The 14,193-nt window shown below is 46.0% G+C and overlaps 1 protein-coding gene across 1 annotated transcript in view; it reads right to left on the minus strand.

Annotated features, from left to right (window-relative positions):
• The window catches only part of TENM4 (teneurin transmembrane protein 4), a 787,121-nt gene that overhangs the window by 92,969 nt on the left and 679,959 nt on the right, over positions 1 to 14,193 (minus strand). The window contains exon 19 of the mRNA XM_025357209.1: positions 5,032 to 5,248. Within this exon, the coding sequence (XP_025212994.1) occupies positions 5,032 to 5,248 (217 nt within the window). The remainder of the gene's footprint in view (positions 1 to 5,031; positions 5,249 to 14,193) is intronic.

Here is a 14,193-nt window from a genome sequence, read left to right on the forward strand (position 1 = left end):
CGTTCTGGCTCAAGTGTTTGCCCAGGAGATGTCTCATGTTGCCCTCCGTTTCCCAGCTCTCTGATTCCAAGCCCCACGTGTGTATCCTGGCCTCTTTGTATGGACAGTGCAGTTGGAGATCCTGCAGACCTCAGAGCTCCTCCTCTCCTAAGTGTCAACAGTGGACCCCCTTCACTGCATTCTCCCCATGACTCCATGGGAGGGACAACTGTTCCACTAGGCAGATGGGACCTGGGCATCCAGGCCAGGAGAGAATGGTGGTATTCAATCCACTTAATCTGGCGACAGTGGTTCCCATGCCTACTCTGTCCCCTCCTACTTTAGGTCATGTCTGTCACTCTCCATCCAGCTTTGTCACTTTCTGTGGGTTTGAGGACAGCAGTTTGGCAGGATGTCAAATAGAGCTACTGTACTCATTCAACCTGCATTAAACGCCTGCTCTGGACCCAACACTGTGCTGGGCCCTGGGGACACAGATGAACCAGACAGGGCCCCTCAGGGAGGCCTTCATCACTCCAGGAGATAGGGTCTGGCCTCTGAGGAAGTGAGTCTTGGGGAGAGCCCTGGGTGCTAGGGACTGGCTTGCTTGCTTTCACACCCAAGGTGGGCCAGTTGGCTCTAAGCCCTGTCCTTGAATTCTTCTCTCTCCTCTGGTGCCGGCAGCTGAGGTCCCAGTGTGCCTCATACTTGAGGCTCCCTGAGCCTGATCCAGCTGGGAATCTGCAGAGAGAAGGACCTCCACTCTGAGGCCTGCCTTTCCTTGCTGGTCTCAGAAATGCTGTTGGGTTCTGGGTGACAGCCTGATTCCTGGAGGCTGTTAAATGAAATCTCGAACTACATGAATTGTGGCATAGCACATGGGGTGCAGGAGAATGTGGGGCTTTGTTGGTTGGACACAGGCCTAATTGTCATACACAGGCACCAAGTCAGGTCTGCCTCCCCATCAGAAATTCCACTCTCTGGAGAAACGCCACTGAGCTCCACTCTAATAAGGATCCCAACTGACAGCCGGCTGGCAAGAATGCCACCTTTTCGCTTCCTCAACAGCCTAAACCTGCCTCCTCTCTGGGTGGTTGCTGGACCTGGAGGGCAGGTTCCTCTCAAGTTTTACTTCCAATTAAGGAAGTGGATTTGGAAACTCTTTTTAATTAACATCATCATCACCGCCATGTAATTAGCAAGCAAGTTTTTGTGTGGCAGGTACTAGGTTGAGACTTTATGTACTTTTTGTCCCCATTTAATTCTCACAGCAATCCCAAGATACATAGACATTAACACCCTAATCTTACAGATGAGCAAGTTGGAGCTCAGATAAGTGAACAATTTAGGAATTTTCCTAAGGTTACAAAACTAGAAGGTGGATGCAACAGCCTTTTAATCTTGGTCTGTTGGATTCCAAGGCTTGTGCTATTTTCACTGTGACATGCAGCTGCTACAAAAGCCACCATTTACTGATCACCTAATATGTACTAAGCCCTGGGCCAGGTGCTTTATTTTAGTTTATCCTTTCAACAGCTTTCATGAAAGAGTTACCATTATTGCCAATTTATAACTAGAGCCACCGACACAAAGGTTAAATCGTTTCCCTGAGGTCACACACAGCTAGTGGGAGGTAAAGCCAGGATTGTAACTCTGGGCACTTGCTATTATACCACACTCCCTCATATGAGAGGAAAGAAAGCAACTACTTAAACTGGGTAGCTGATTTCACTTTACCCCAACTGTGCAAATAAGCACTGTCCTACTGGTCTAGACCAAGGTAATCGAATACCAAGTAGGCAGTCTAATGAGAAAAGCATCTGCTGCCTCCTGTGTCTACATTTCTAGTCACTTGGGCATATTTTACACAAGAATCTGTTTAGGGGTCCTTCCTGAGAGCTGTTTCTTCTGAATCTAGACCAGTGAAGAGCTGGTACATAATGATTCTGGCAAATGTTAGGTAAAAGGAATTTTTACAGTAACTTTTTTTTTTAGAGACAGTAACATTTTTGGAAGCTTCTATTGTCTATTCATTTGAAGAGCAAATATTATATCCCTGGCCCTGGCCAAAGTATTGCAGGTTTGGAGAGATGAATGGTCTCTGTTTTCAAAGTGTATATAACCAGCTGAAGGTAACAGATATATAAACAATGATCTGCAAGTTGACTTCTTCTGCTTCTGTGACTAATCTGTAATGTGATTTTTAGCAGGTGATTTAACCTCTCTGGATTCTGAATCCTCAGTATAAAATTAGGTGTAATAGATAATATGTCCATCCTTCCTCCCTCCCTCAGTCCTTCCATTTCCTTATTCTTCAAGATAATTTAGATGTATATGTTTTCAGCAACTACTAAGTGCTAAAATGTGTAAGATGAAGTGTTTCCCTGGAGGACTCAGTTTAGAAGGGGTGACAGACATTTACATGATGCACTCTATTAAGCTACTTGTCCAGAGCTGTGCATGTAGAGTGGCACAGCCAGGATCTGAAGCCAAGGTGGCCTCTCTCTGAGGCCTGTATCTTCCCTACTGCTGAGGGGTCTGTTTCCCCCAGCACAGGCATCTCAAACTCCGTACTTGGCTGGCTTCTTGAGGCCAGTCAGACCTGCTGGAGCAACAATACTGAGACCTGTGTGCAGGTCCCACAGTGACTCATGGCGCTTAAGCAGCAGGCTCAGGAAGTGACCAGGAGGACATACAGGGGACGTGCCCCTGCTGGCATTGATCAGGCTGGCATGGCAAGGGCATCCAGTAAGCAGAACAGCCATAGGCAACCAACAAGCCATGGCCCTAATTGGATCCCATAATGGGCCCCGTAAAGAATGACTGAGCAAGTGACATTTTCCTTGGTAGGAATATTAGTTATATCTCTAGTGGATTAAAAAAACTCACACTGTGGGAAGGCCTACAAGCATACATACAAAATCACACAACTGAAGAAAATAGCAGGAAGCTTCCTCCCCAGGAACAGCAGCAGCATTTCTAGCCAAGATAAATGAATAGGTGTTCTCCTCACTCCAGCTCTGCCACTTGACCAGCCTTGTGAATTTGGGAAAGCTACTTAACTTCTCAGCTTCTCAGTATTCTGGGGGTAAGGTGGAGGGTTTGGACCATCGAGTAGCTCCATCTCTAGAAAGGTGGAGGTTTGAATGCTGCCACGCCCTTGCTGGGCTTCCTCCATCTCACCTTTCTCATCTCGTCACGGCTCCTTGCAAGGATGGGCTGGGGTGGTGGAAAGTGCAGAGACTCTTTCCTGAGTCTGACAGACCTGCATGTCTGCATCCCGCTCCATCGTGGTCCAGCAGTGAGGCCTTCTCTTTGGCTTCCCTTGTCACACTCTGGGGATGACAGCAGCTGCCTCACAGGGAGGCTCCCCATGGCTGCTTCTTCAGTCCCTGTTCTTTCCTCATTACACATTCCCCTTGAGCAAGGTGTTTTTTTTTTTTTCTCCCTGAGATGAGGTCTTGCTCTGTCACCCAGCCTGGAGTGCAGTGGCACAGTCTTGGCTCCCTGCAGCCTCAACCTTCTGGGCTCAAATGATCCTCCCACCTCAGCCTCCTGAGTAGCTGGGAATATAGGTACCTGCCACCACGCCCAACTAATTTTTTTTGTAGAGATGGGGTTTTGCCATGTTGACCAGGCTGGTCTCGAACTCCTGGGCTCAAGTGATCTGCCTGCCTGAGCCTCCCAAGGTGTTGGGATTATAGGCATGAGCCACCGCGCCCGGCCTCCTTGAGCAACCTTTTGTGTGCTCACGGTTTCAACTGCTTGTTCATTGATGGCTCACAAATCAAGAACTCTAGGCCCTAACCTCTGCATGAGCTCCAGGAATACTTACTAACTGCAGATAGACATTTATTCTTGGCTGGCCTACTGCGGTGTGTCCCTTTATCACCTTGCTCCCACCCTGCTCCTGCTCTCTGCTCCTCAGCCTGGTGAAAGTACCACCATCTACCCAGGCATCCAAGTGGGAGACTCCTCTCTGCAGCATCCCGCAGACACAATCAGTTACCAAGTCCTGCTGATTTCCCCTTTAAACAGAGCTTGAAAATGTCCCTTACCCCTCCCACCCCTATCACTACCCCATTGTTCCCTCAGGACAGGGACCCTCTGGCACAGAAAAATGAACATACAGGGTGCACAGTGACTGCTGAATTAACCATGCTGACTTTTAGAGATAGTTCTGCACATATGAGGCACCACTACATTGGAAGACATTCAAAAGAAATGATCATAAATCCCTGCTCTTGGATATGTTGTACTGGTTCACTGTCCTGATCTAGGGTGCAGAGATTAGAGAGCTATTTTGTGTCTCTGGGTCTTTGCATGAGCTCTTCCTTCTCCCTGGCTAGTTAACACTCTCTCCCTTCCTTGCCTAGTTAACCATTTCTCCTCTTTAAGACTTGATTCTAAAGCCCTGGTCTCCCTCCTACCCAGGAGTACATCCTCTGTGCTCCAGAGTGCCCTGGGGACAAAGTTCTGGCCTAATCACACTGTAACTGTCCCTTTTTTTGTTTTCCTAGTGGACTGGGAGTGACCAATAAGCAGGAACTGTGTTCTGCTCATCTCTGCAATCCCAGCAAAGGACCTGACAGACCTCAGTAAAAAACTGTCCAACGGATGACACAACTGAAAACAGGAAGACTGTATGGGCATGTGGCCTGGGATGGCAGCAGATGCACCCACCCCTGCCTAGCAAAGTCTTCTGGATGTCTGCTTTGAGGGTGAGCAGCATCAATGCCTTTCAGCTCATCTGGAGACCACAGGATCAGTAAGAGCTGACTGCAAAGCGGGTATTGATCCAAGATTCCCCTTGGACCTTTGGTTTCTCACTCTCTTCATCTGTCACCCAGTGGGAGCAACAAAACTTTGCTCATAAAAATTCCAAACTCTTGGATAGTAGTTTCATATCTGCCTTCCCTGACATTCCATCAGGAACCATGGATGCTGTCACTCTCCTGGCTTCCTCCCACCCCCATTCATCCAAAAGAGGCTCTGGAGTGATTCAGTTCTCACTCAGAGAGCCCTGGCTGGAGCTGGGGCCCTCGGACTCACCCTCCATCAAAGGGGTTCTCCCCGGGGATGATGTGCGTGCTGTCCCTGCCCACGAGGAACTTGATGCGGTCATAGAAGGAGTGTAGGTTCTGCTGTGACACAGGGACCTGTGTCTCCTGGATGATGTCCAGAGGGTCAGGGGAGCCCAGGCACAGCGGGTTGACATGACACAGGGGCTGGAGGCAGCAGTCAGGGTCCATGCAGTCCACCAGGCCATCTGCAGGAGTGACAGAGCATGTGGTTTATATTGCTATGTTCAATCAGCCATGTTTATCCAGAATGCCTTAATTCATTTCTTCTCTATTTTTCACTCATTCAAAAAACTTTATTAAATGCTGATATAAGCCAAAGTCTCTGCTGGGCACCAAAGAGATGCAAGTGACTCAGATGTGGTCCTAGCTCACTAGTCTAGAAGGAGAGAGAGACAGTAAGTGTACAGTGTCTGTACTGTATGTTTTTCCTTCCATCGAGATAGAAGGGATTGTATGTATGAAGACCCAGAAGTGAGATAACACATGAACATTTGTGATGCTATATTCAAATGCTGACGGCCGGAAGGTGAGTGGAAGAGCACCAGATGAGGCTGCTGAGGTTGACAGGGGCATACCAGGCTGGGCCTTGCAGGCCAGGTTAGGGAGTATGAATTTCACCCTCAGGACAATGGGAACCACTGAAGGATTTTAAGCAGGAGGTGACTTCATCTGGTGTGCACTGCTGAAAGCGAAGGGGACCTCAGTGGAAGCTGGGAGCCAGACAGGAGGAGAGGACATCACTGAGGTTGCACAGGTGGAAAATAAAGGTTGCTTAGACTGCAGTAGTAACAGTGGCAATTAAGAGAAGTAGATGGTATTGAGAGACATTTAGGAGGTAAAACTGTAAGCCTTGGTGACTGCCTGGCTTTGGGAGTGAAGGCGCAGCAATTCTCAGCATCTCTCCCAGCCGCAGTGTAAGTGTGTGGCCTGCGGCTGAGTCCTCGGCCCTCTGGAGGCCTGCTCTGCTTTCTGGGAGAGGAGGCTGCAGGGATATTTGTGCTTTTCGAGTTTGTTGGATGATTTCAGATCCCTGACAGAGTTGCCATTAGCAGGGAATTCTTTTTACCACATGGATGGACTTCTTCAGGACTGGAAATTGTATTACAGCTCTACTATCTTCCCAACGTACAAAGAAAGTCCACCAGATCACAGATTTTTGGCCTCATTATATCAAAGTACTTTTACAGGCACCTTATATTAACAGACTAGCTCAAAACAGACAACAAAGAGATCAGCAGATAGTGCCCAAAGTGGGGGACAGGAAAAGCCCAGGGTCATAGTCTGTGTGCTTTGTCGGCAGACAACAATCTAACGACATGTATTCCTGCCTGGGTTCAAATTCGGGCTCTGCTGCATCTCAGCTGTGTGACTCTGGCAAACTCCCCCACCACTGTGGGAGCACACAGATACGTTCTGTGTTCCAGCACTTAGTGGAGGTGCTTAAAACATAACTGTTATACAAATAAACAAATGGGAATTGAATGAATTTACCAGTGAAGCAGGGGTTGTGACAAATGCCAGTCATAAAAGCCAGAAAACTGTAACTTCGTCCCATTCAAGTAAGCAGTGTGCTATGGTAGGAGGACTATGATGTTCAGAGACTAAAGTTCAAGACCGAGTATGGCCCCTAAGAATGATCCTGGACAAGTTCCTATACTTAGTCTCTCTGAGCCCCATCTCTTCAATAATATGGGAGTAACAGTGACATACCTACCTCTCTAGTTTTCTTCATGGAGTTTACAATACAGAAGCTGCCCACCAAAGTATTGCAAATGCATTGGCTAGACTCGGTGTCCCCGATCCTCCTTGCTAGTGGTGTGGCCTCAGGTAAGCTACTTGATTGCCCTAAAACCTAGTTTTTTCCTTAATAAATCAGTAACAAAAAGCCTTTCTGTTTCCCTCCCATATCTGCATGGTGCTGAAAAGCTTATGGTCTCTTTGAAGGCAGATAGTGATAAAGAGTATGGATTCCAGAGATAGACTGTCTGGAGTCAAATCCTGGCACTGAAACTTACTAGTGTGTGACTTTGGGCAAGTTACTTAAACTCTTCGGCCTCAGTTTCCCATATCTCTTAAAGGGGGATAATAAGAGTGGGTGTCATACAAGTATTTGTTATATAGATAAAAAGTGCAGCATTATGTCCCCAAATCTAGCATAGTATCTGACACATGGTATCATAGTGCTTAACTCTGGGTTAGTTTCCCTTCCCGATCCTGAACCTAGAACATGGCTCACCAACATGAAGAGCCATTCATCCTTTGTCTGCTTACTTGCTAGATTCACTCTGAGATATGGAAAGAATGCCTCCCCTCACCCCAGCATTGATCTGGGTCCTAACTTGTGGCTCCTGTCCCAGCTCCCAGATACAACTGCCTAGCAAAGCACCTGTCTTCTCCGGCAGTCGGCAGGCTCCATCACACATTCTCATGCTGCCCCTGTCAGACATCGCTTAAACACATAATTACAGCCCAAGCTGAGGGTTATTTGCATTCTGCTATTGATGTTAGCGTGACAGATTCAGCTGTCTCATCCGTAACTCTGCAGAAATGCTCCATTATTCAATCCCAGTGAGCAGGGATGTTGACCATTAAATCAGCTAGCACAATTGAAGGGCCGTGAAAAGTCATGGCTAATTTGAAATTTTATTAGCTCTTGCCTGGTCTTGTTTACCACCGAAGCAGTCCCTGGAAGCCCGTGTTTTACCCTTTTATAAACATTCAGCTCTGTGGCACCTGGAAAGAACTGCTTCCTGTGAGAAGGGATGTCTGCTCTCTAGTCCTGGGGGAGGTTAGCCAGGAATGACAGCTGTTCTTATTAATATCTATATTAAAATGATGATGATGATGATGAATTGCCATATTTATTGAGTGCCAGGCATTGTGCTAAATATATTACGAGGAATGCATCATTGAATCCTCTATGAAGTAGCCACTGTTGTCACTTTCATTTTAGAGAAAAGGAACCAGAGGCTCAAAGTGGTAAAGTAACTTGGTAAAGGTCACGTAGTCAGTGAAGAAGCTGACTCAGAATCTGAACTCAGTTCTTTCTGAGGCATGTAATGTCTCTGGAGAGACTTTTAGGAACTATTTCTTAAGCAGAGAACATGAATTTCTGAATTTCTGAATCTTAGTGAAACACTACTCTTCCGTGCTCTTCCAGCCTCTTGGGCAACGTTCATCACAGTACGTCTCTTTCCATATTTATAATTTTGATTTTCTCTCTGTCCCTTGAGCCCCATACTCTGCAACCCAAATGATGAGCTCCTAGAGATCAGGGGTTGTCTGATTCATTTCAGTATCCCAGGGCCCAGACCTGGACAGGAACAGTGACTGTAATCCACAGAGGTTTGAGGGATGAATCAATGACTGACCCAGGTCAGTCCTGTCCCACGAATCCAGCATCCACGTCACAGGACACCAGAGTTTGACGGAGCCGTTTGTTCTGTGATCGGTGGCCAAATGCGCAGTGCTTAAGAGAGCCCTCTCTCCAGGCAGACTACCTGGATTTGGACCCCAGTTCCCAATTCCCATGCAAACTGTGTGACGTGGTTCAAGTTACTTCACTTCTTTAAACCTCAGTTTCTTCATATGCACAACAGGGGAGAAAAAGAAGGATGGTTAATTCCTTAGACTCACCAATCTGTCTCTATAGCCAAGTGTGAAGCACAAAACTTACCTTGGATGTCTTGTGACAATGAGATAAACATTTTCTAGAGAGGAACTTTTAGGCTGAGATTCTGTCTGCAAGCATGGGACCCAGCATGCATGCCTCCCCCACATAGGAACTGATAGGCCACACCATGGCCGTTTAATTAGTATTCGTGCCTCTCATTAGTTCTGCAAAGTTTGGTTTTGAGCTCTTTGAATATTTCCCTCTCCCTTTCTCTCTAGTCTTCAGGAAATTAACTACTAAATGCTTAAAGGTTCTTCTCCTAGCTTTCATGTCTCTCAACCTCTTCCTTAATTTCCATCTTTTTATCTGCATTCTATCCTGATTTATTTCTTCAAATCTCTATTCTACTTCATTTATTTTCCCATCATTTGTGTCTGGTCTGCTGTTTAATTTGTTCTTTGGGTCATTAACTTAAATTATCTTACTTTAAAATTTCTGGATACGCTATTTGGAACTTTTCAAAATCCACTTGTTTCTTTCTTGATCTTGTCTTGTTCTGTGGTTTTTATACAGCATTTTCTCTCTTTAGTCATTTAAAGGTGTATTCATTTTATAGTCTTTTTCAGGCTGTTAAGTTCTTGGGAGTGGTCATCCTTCTGCATGTTGTAGTTGTTGACTCCAGCTCATGGTCAATCATTTCCTGTGTGTTCTATGATTCTGTTAATTCTCGGAAGGCTCGTCTTTCCTATGGGAATCTTTTGTGGTTGAACTCACCCTCCAGGGTGGCTTTCTGATTACGTCAGCTGGCCACCCCAGGGGTACTGCTTGTCTGGGACCACTTTTCAGGTTGATTTCTTAGGTTGGGGTTCTAGGACTGCTCTAGTGTGTCAGTTTAGATTTCAAGGTCTTTTGAGGTATAGGCTTGGTCTCTTAGCACACCTCCCACCTCCAACAAGCCATGGCAGAGAAATGCCTCCATGTCATCCTTCTGGCCTAGTAGGCACCGCTTTTTTTCAGTCCTCTTCTCATGCGACTTGTAGCCTTTGAGGATCCCAGCTTTATGCGAGGCCTCAGTTCCAACCTCCCACTGTGGATGTGCCCTGTCTGCTGACTGTGAAATTATTCTGTTCTGAGTCTCCCTGGCGCTGATGATCCTGCACATCTTCCAGGCCTGCTGTAGCTTGGGCTCCTGTGCCCACTGCTCTGGCCCATCAGCTTCATCTTGTTTCTAGAATCCAGGGCTCCCTTGTCTCCCTTTTCTTCTTTGCTCAATTTTATATACGAATGGTTGTACCTTATCATCAGAGAATCTCTGTATGACCTAGTTGGCCTTTTTGCTGAAAATAAGAGTTCCAGCAAGAGCTCTGAGCCTCAGTTCTCCCATCTATAAAATGAATCATCAAACTTACTTCATAAAGATGCTGTGAGAATGAGGCAAGATCATGGATGTGAGGCACTTAGCATGATAACTAGCAACTAAGCAAGTACTTGGTAAATGATAGTTACTATTAGCTCCTGCCCAGGAGCCTCCCTTGAACCATATCCTGGTAACAGGCTCTTTTGCCCTACCCTGGCCCCTCCCTACACACACATTACAGGACAGCCCTTTCTAGATGATGCAGTTGGGCCTTAGAGAACTGAAGTGGATAAACATGGTCATAGCAATGCACTGTAAATTAGGGTAGCAGAGGCCTCTGGGGATTTGCAGATTGGGGTCTTCTACAATGGAAATATCACATAAACTGTGCTCTTATGAGAGGCTGTGGCACTGTGGAATGTCTTACTCCATGCTTCACAGGTGGGAGTGATTAATGCCTATACCTTCCTGTGGTGATGCTTCCTAATCATTTATTTAACAAATATTTGCTGAGTAGTAACTGCGGACAAAACTTCCACCAATGGAGGCAATTCTATGTAAATGAGACACACAAATGAGCAGGGCTCACAGCATTCTTTTCAAAGGCTGCAGTTTACAAGACCAGCTTCTGAGTAAAACCCTCTTTATATTTTCAAATGTAGCATATGGTGGCCTGAAACAGTGCATATGGCTGTTCTACAGTGAGCGAGAATGGCTCACAATTTAATTTTCTTAGGCGTAGATGACAAATTTTAGATGATTCACACTAAAAGACAAAAAAGCATGCTGTGGGGACAGAAATGTAATTTTTGGGATAGACTAGAAACATCAACATACAGTTCGGGGGATTCTCTGGTTTTGGGGTGGCTTGGAAACATTTATAGTTTCCAAATACTTCATATCTCACCTAATTGTATATTATACATAAGTTGGTTGACTTATAAATTCTCTGCATTTTTATATTTGCTATTCCCATTCAGAGACTCTCATTATCACAGCAGAAAAAAAAAATCAGGAAAGTAGAGGATTTGCTTCTATTCCCTTCAGATTTTCCATAAAACCCTCCTAAACCCCAACTTTTGGGAAAGAACATTTTTTTCCCTAGAAATTTCCTTTTTCCTCAAAGTTCTAAACACATGCCCCCTTTTACATGGTGACAGTGAAAAGAGGCAGAAGAAAATGTGGAAAAGGCCAGGCAGGCCCTGGAGGCTAGGGGTGCAGCAGTGCCGCACTCAAGAGTGGCCCCTGATGGGGAGTGGAGGGCAAAGAAAAGGGGAAAAAAGAAGGGGGGCCAGCATCTGAGGGCACTAAATGAAACACTCCAAAGTGGTTCACATACTCCTGACCCTTGAACTTGAAGCTCTGTGGTGCTCACTTGCTGCTGGTACATGGAGGGCTGGCTTCTCCTAACATTTTCATCTATGTGCTCTGGCTGGAGGATGAAGGCCCTGCCATCCTCTCACTGCGATCCCTCTTCAATGCCTACCTTGCAGGTAGGTGTCAAATGACCTGGAGAACTAGGGAAAGGGGTGCATGGGAGGAAGATAGCCAAGCTAGATGCCTGAAGACCCAGCCTCTCTCCTGTGTCTGCCCTTCTCTAGCCATGAGACCCTGGGCACATCCTTCCTATGCCTGAGATGCGATTGACTCCTGTGAAACCAGGATACCAGTCTCTGCCAACCTCTCAGGATGGCTGAAGAGCTCCAGGGTTTAAAAGAGTGAACGAGTAAGTCGACAAAAGAAATGTGAGTGTCTTTCGCATGCTGGTAACTGTTCTCTGGAGCCTGCCCTGGAGATTGAGTGTCTTTCACACGCTGGTAACTGTTCTCTGGAGCCTGCCCTGGAGACAGGGGCTGGGCGCAGACATGGGCCGAGTCCTCTGCTGGCCACGTGGCCCTTCTTTGAGTGAACAGTTAGAGTACTGACTAGAAGTAGCTTCCTGTTTGTTGTGTGACCTTAATGGTGGCCAGTGAGTGGTGGGTCCTTAGGCCCCTCATTTCCCTTTCTCGTGTCTGCATCCGCATCGGGGAGGCCAAAGGTACATGGGATAGTCTCAAGTCTGTGGGCCTGCCTGATGGCCACCTCCTGGCCTTTAAACGCCAGAGACCCATGTCCCCTGGTGGCCAGCCTGCTGTGACTTTCACAGGAAGTAAAAGGTATGCAGGAGCGTGTTATTAAAGACGGGGGCGAGGCCAACCTTCTCACCTTTACGAATAGGGACACTGGGGATCAGGTTATGTAATTTCCCTGACATCGTTCTGCTAGTTAAAGAGCAGAGCTGGGAATTCGGTCCATTATCTTTCTGTATATCCAGCTGTCAGGCACAATTCCACAGTGAACAACTCTTTATAGCAATGCTCCGGATTTTCTGGCTCCCAAGCTCTGTCGCCTCTCCACAGGGGGCAGAAATTGACTTGTTTATTTCTGTATCTCAAATGCATAGCACAGTGCTTTGCACACAGTAAGCATCACATTGGTTGAATGAATGAATAAATGCATGCATTTTTTATGTGAGAATCTCAAATTAGACAGCTCCATCAGCTTGACAGGGCCCATCAAGGGCCATGGGGTGTGATGGAAGCCATTCCCTACAGGAGGAGCTCATCCCTCTCTTTAGAAAAGAGACACAGGGAAGATGCCTGTTAACGTTCACTTAGCACCCATTATGGCTGGCAGGCCCTGTTGTTAGGTACTGGATGTTCAGGAGTAAAACAGAGTCACGCCTCTAAAGGATTTGGTGTAGTGGGGTAGACACAGACAACTGAGTGTTGGAGAAGAAGGAAGCAAAAGGGGCTGTGGAAGCCCAAAGGTGGGACCCCAACTCAGACTGGGGGCTGGGTTATTTCCTGGAAGACAGAATGCTTGAACTGAATCTAAAAGAATGGGCAAGGATAAAAAGGAGAATGGGGGTGCGGGCTGGGGCAATGAGGGGCAATCTGTGGTCTAGTAAGCTCTTTGTACCTTAGTTGTTTGCATGGTTCCTTAACCTCACAGCCCCATGGACAGTGTATAGCAAGCCTATCAGTCTTTCTGCAGGCTTAACTCTTCCTTGGCTTGACGACCCATTAGCCAACCTTATCTCGTTCTTGTCTGCAGTCTGACCACAGAACTGTTTTACAAGAGCATTTGCGGAGGCCCCGGGGGTGGAAGGTGGAATGTGTCTCCCCGTCTGTACATACTAGGGAGAAGATTTTGTCATTTGCTATAATAAATTCTGTGCTTCCTTTCAAAAGGCTTGCAAAGTCTTTATCTTCCCGTTGGAACACAAGATTTTTAAAGGTCAATTTCTCTCTTGTCTCTTATCATGAGAAATGTGGTTTAGAGATATTTTGAAGGGTGACCAAATTCTTTGGCTTTATGTGAACTCTCCCTTCCAGCAATAGGAGATGAAGAGGAAAAGGGAAGACAGAGACCTTTGTTCTCAGTTTTCCTGAAATTTCTCCTTCTAGGTTGCATCTCTCAATTATCTATTGCAACAATCTATCCAAGATTGTTTTTTCATGGGACCAAGAGCACCAAAAGAGATTATCATACCTTGAAGCTACTTAAAGATCCTTTATCAGAAAAGGCCTGGTTGCTTAAAATCCAGTGGAGTTTTTATCCTGGAGGCTTTTAAAAAACATAGGTTCCAATCTAATCCTAGCTCTCCCACTGAGCCACTGTGTGACTTTGGGCAAATCATTTCAGTTCTCTGAGCCTTAGTTTCCCTGTATGTAAATGTGTGCCTTGCAACTTTGTTGTAAAGGCTGGAGATGATGTGTGCAGAGTGTCTAGCACAGTGCCTGGCACTCAGGAATGTGCTCAACAATGGCTGTTGTTTTCCTTTATGTACGTTTGGATTCTTTTCTAGCAAAGAGTGTGTAACAGTCTGGAATACAGACTTTAACAAAGAAAATGAAAAAGATAAAAACATATTATATAGAGAAATATACCATAATATTAAATGAAAAAATAGAATGTAAAATTTTATAGAGGACATAATTCCAATTTTTAAAAATAATTATTTACTAACACATATTTTATAATAAATATCATGTTTTTGTGATTGCAGGTGGAAAGGAGCAGGAGAAACAACTGATATCTGTAGTTGATAAACGAAGTCTTAGAGTTAAGTTGAGTACGTCACTCAAGGTCACACAGTGACCAAATTAGGGAGCCAG

This window comes from Theropithecus gelada, chromosome 14, assembly GCF_003255815.1.
Source record: "Theropithecus gelada isolate Dixy chromosome 14, Tgel_1.0, whole genome shotgun sequence".
NCBI classification, from domain to species: domain Eukaryota; kingdom Metazoa; phylum Chordata; class Mammalia; order Primates; family Cercopithecidae; genus Theropithecus; species Theropithecus gelada.